At 35.1% G+C, this 4,046-nt stretch overlaps 1 protein-coding gene across 1 annotated transcript in view; it reads left to right on the top strand.

Moving 5' to 3' along the window:
- Positions 1-4,046, top strand: part of LOC105001691 (putative bifunctional UDP-N-acetylglucosamine transferase and deubiquitinase ALG13) — a gene marked incomplete at both ends in the record, with an annotated part of 16,441 nt that overhangs the window by 401 nt on the left and 11,994 nt on the right. Inside the window, 4 exons of the mRNA XM_010858070.1 lie at positions 551-659; positions 2,239-2,303; positions 2,619-2,719; positions 3,737-3,864. Coding sequence (XP_010856372.1) covers positions 551-659; positions 2,239-2,303; positions 2,619-2,719; positions 3,737-3,864 — 403 coding nt within the window. The remainder of the gene's footprint in view (positions 1-550; positions 660-2,238; positions 2,304-2,618; positions 2,720-3,736; positions 3,865-4,046) is intronic.

The raw sequence follows: 4,046 nt of genomic DNA, 5'->3' as shown, positions 1-4,046 counted from the left end.
AAGCAGAAGTTAAATAGGGCAAATATTACTAAAACAATCTTTGTGTATGCCCTCAAGTACTGGTAATTTGGAAACAGTATGGAATACCATGACATTCTAGGAAAGCAGAAGAAAAAGCTAATTCTTTGGAAATTGTAACAGATTTTGATCAAAACGAAGTAGTTTTCAGATTTGTCCAGTTGACTTTAGGGTACAGAAACACTTGCACCTCTGTGTGTATATCAAGATGAGACTTGTTGAATAGCCCTGACTGAATCTTTAATTCTTGTCTGTGTTGCATTGGTTAATATATGTCCTGAGTTATTGGATGCTTTAGAAAACATTTCCCTTCTGTCATCTATAACCTTTTAGATTTCTGCATATTACTTATTTAGACTCCTGCTTTTTAAAATACACAGTAAAAGTTATCGTGGATTTAATTTCTTTTAATAAAGAAGGAAAGGCCTATATGTACATAGTTTTATAAAAAGGAAAAGAACCTTATTTCTTCCTTCTTCATAGAAGGAAGACTTAAGGATGGTGAGTTGTAGCATGATTATTTTTGTTTTAGTCTCCAGAAAATCCATCAAAGATGCTCTTCCCCTATAAGGTGCTCAAAGCCCTGGATCCAGAAATCTATCGTAATGTAGAATTTGATGTTTGGTTGGACAGCAGAAAAGGTAATGAAATAACAGGATATTTTTGAATCCTGGCAGATCTAGGAGAACAATTTTGCAAATTCTTTTTAAATAAGAGATGTTTTCAAACCATGGTTATGAAAAACACGTTTATATGTTTATATGGTACTTTTAGCCTACTCAATACATGATTTAAGTCCAAAGGAGGAAGCAAATAGGGATAGAATTGGTGAGGGATCTTTTAGAGTGTGATGTTCATCAGGGACTTCAACTTTGCAAAGACTCTGTCTTTAGATAACTTTAAGAGTACCAGAATTGTAAGTGGATATAAGTTCCACTTAAGTTTAATGTGTTAAGATGGATGATAGATGACTAGGTCAAGTGTTAGCAAACTGTGACATGTGAGTCAAATCCAATCTGCTACCTGTTTTTTTATGGTCCATGAACTAAGAATGGTTTTCTATTTTTAAGTGGCAGGGAAAAATTAAAAGAACAATATGTTGTGACACATGAAAATTATATTCAATTCTCAGTGACCATAAGGTTTTATGACAGATTTAAATAGTTGCAACAGAGTCTGTATGGCCTACATTCTTTAAAATATTTATCATCTAGCTTTTTACAGAGAAAATTTGCCAACCCTTGAAATAGGTAATTGTTTCTCTCTCCTTATAACTAAGTTGATCAAATTACGTCTTAAAGTTCTGCCATCAGTGTAGCCTTTAATGTTTCGTATTCAACTCCTTGGACCTTGGTGGTGAGCCTAGGTATGGTTAATAATCTAGAATGAGATTAATACCTTGTAGAACACAATAAATGGCTAAAAATACAGTTGACCCTTGAACAACATGAAGGTTAGGGTCACTGATCCTCCAAGCGGTTGAAAATCCAGATATAATTTGTAATCTGCCCTCAGTATTCCCAATTCCTCTGTATCCACAGTTCCACATCCTCAGATTCAACCAACCTCAGTATTTGTAGTACTATTGAAAAAAATCTACATATGAGTGGATCCCTGCAGTTCAAACCCATGTTGTTCAGGGGAAAACTGTATTGCTTTGAAGCAGCTGCATAGTCTTTCTTTTTCTTTTTTTTTTTTTTATTTTCTTAAAAAAAATTGAAGTGTTACTTTCAAATTGAACCTTATTGGTGTATGACTAATTCTAAGATTACAACCTCTAAGTTTCCACTTATTTGTGTCTTATAGCACAGAACTATTCTGGCAAATCTCCTTAAATTAACCACAGTAATAACCTGTTAAGAGTGATGGAGAGACCTTTCAGGACAGTGGTCCCCCACCTTTTTGTCACTAGGGACTGATTTCATGGAAGACAGTTTTTCCATGGACCGGGAGGGGAATGGTTTTGGGATGGTTCAAGCATGTTACATGTATTGTGCACTTTATTTTTATTATTACATCAGCTCCACCTCAGATCATCAGGCATTAGATCCCGGAGGTTGGGGAACCCTGCTTCAGGACATTTTCCCTACAGATTTTAGATTATAGGGGTTGGTAGCATTGTCAAAAACACTGTGGTAAAAACAAATTAGAAAATGAACTGTTGTAAAACAGGAAAGGAACCAGTTCAGTTGAGCTTGAATCTTCATTTTCTTTTAATAGAACTTCAAAAATCTGATTATATGGAGTATGCTGGGAGACAGTACTATTTGGGAGACAAATGTCAGGTTAGTTTCTTCTTTAAAGAATCAGTAATTTGCTTTTCTGAGATTGTGGTTTTAGTCATTAATATGTGATTAACAAAACTAATTAATGTTTATGTTAGGTTTTAATTACAAACTTGTGATTATATGTGAAGTGTAAAGCTTTTTCAGCTTGTGCTGCCTCCATTGAACTGGACTGGCAGTGTTTATTATCAGCTGCTTTAATAAGTAGATACTGAACTCCATTTCAGGAGAAGAAGTATTTTTGCTTAGCAAAAGCCAGATCTGCTGATAGACTCAAGACTAGATGTGTTCTTACTGTCTCTTCCCCTCTTTCAGGTTCGCTTGGAATCAGGTGGAAGATATTATAATGCTCATATTCAGGAAGTTGGAAATGAAAACAGTTCAGTAACAGTCTTCATTGAAGAGCTGGCAGAAAAGTAAGAATATAATAATTTGTTGAATTAACTAAAATCTTTGGCTCTTGATGCCTTTTTATAGTCTTAAATTGAGAATTACCAGGATGCTAGTAAGAGAACAAAGTTATATCTGGTACTGGCCTAAGATGACTTATTTTGAATTGTAAAAGCATGTGATGAAGTATGAAATTTCAGTAAGTCTATGCATAAGTTTTGAAATCCTAGGTAATAGCCAACTTATTAGAAATATTAAGAACAACAAAATTCTGATATAAATTTATACTAATTTGAAAGCTAGTTTGCTAACTGAGCCTCTGCCAATATCAAATTAGGCTAGTCCATTCGTTCTCAAACTTTAACATACCCCAGAATTACATGGAGAGTTTGTTAAAATTCAGATTGATGAGCTCTGTCCCCAAAGTTTGATTTAGTAAGTTTGTGATGGGGTCCAAGACTTTGAACTTGTAAAAAGTTTCCAGGTGATACTAATGCTGTTGGTACACTTTGAGAACCATTAAACTAGGCTGTGCTGCCCTAACAACCAGACTCTCAGCAAACTTAGAGTTCATTTCTTTCTCATTTAGCATGTTTATAGTAGGTCAACAAAGGGGCCCAGGTTGACAAGGGCTCTATCCAGACATATACTGCCATGATCACAGGCAGGTGGAAAATGAAAACATGACAAACCATGTGCTGACTTTTAAAGCATATGCTCACATTTTACTGGCCAAAATACGTTACATAATTAAGCCTAAAGTCAGTGGGGTGAGAAAATATAATCCTTCTCCAAGGAGAGGCAACAATTATTTGTAAACTAGTCTACCACAATCTTTCCTACTTAATGTGATATGTGCTATAAACAGCTATGAATTTATACAAACTGCTCTTAGTTTTCTAATGTACAAAGAAAACTTCAATAAGGAGGCTAGGGGTTACAGGTTTAAGTAGAAAACACTTGAAAATGAAGCAGGAGGGATGTGTATAAAATGAGAATTGACTGTTTTGCAGTGGCTTCATGTTGTTATCTCTACCTTTAAGGCATGTTGTTCCACTAGTTGACTTAAAACCAGTTACCCAAGTGACACCTGTTCCTGCCTGGAATGCTATGCCCAGTAGGAAAGGAAGAAGTTACCAGAAAATTTCTGGGGGCTATATCCCAGAAATAGGTTTGTATACTGAAAGTTTTATTATTTTCCTCTTCTTGTACTTATCTAAATTGCACTTATTTTTAAAGCTGTAACTCAAGTCTTATCCTGGTTTAGAGTTCCTCCTTTGACACTACTGAAGTTTTGGGATGGATAATACTTTGTTGCAGGGAGCTGTCCTATGCATTGTAGGATGTTTAGCA

This window comes from Bison bison, unplaced genomic scaffold, assembly GCF_000754665.1.
Source record: "Bison bison bison isolate TAMUID 2011002044 unplaced genomic scaffold, Bison_UMD1.0 scf7180017855113, whole genome shotgun sequence".
Classification (NCBI taxonomy): Eukaryota; Metazoa; Chordata; class Mammalia; order Artiodactyla; family Bovidae; genus Bison; species Bison bison.
This window is presented reverse-complemented; position numbering and strand designations above follow the sequence as displayed.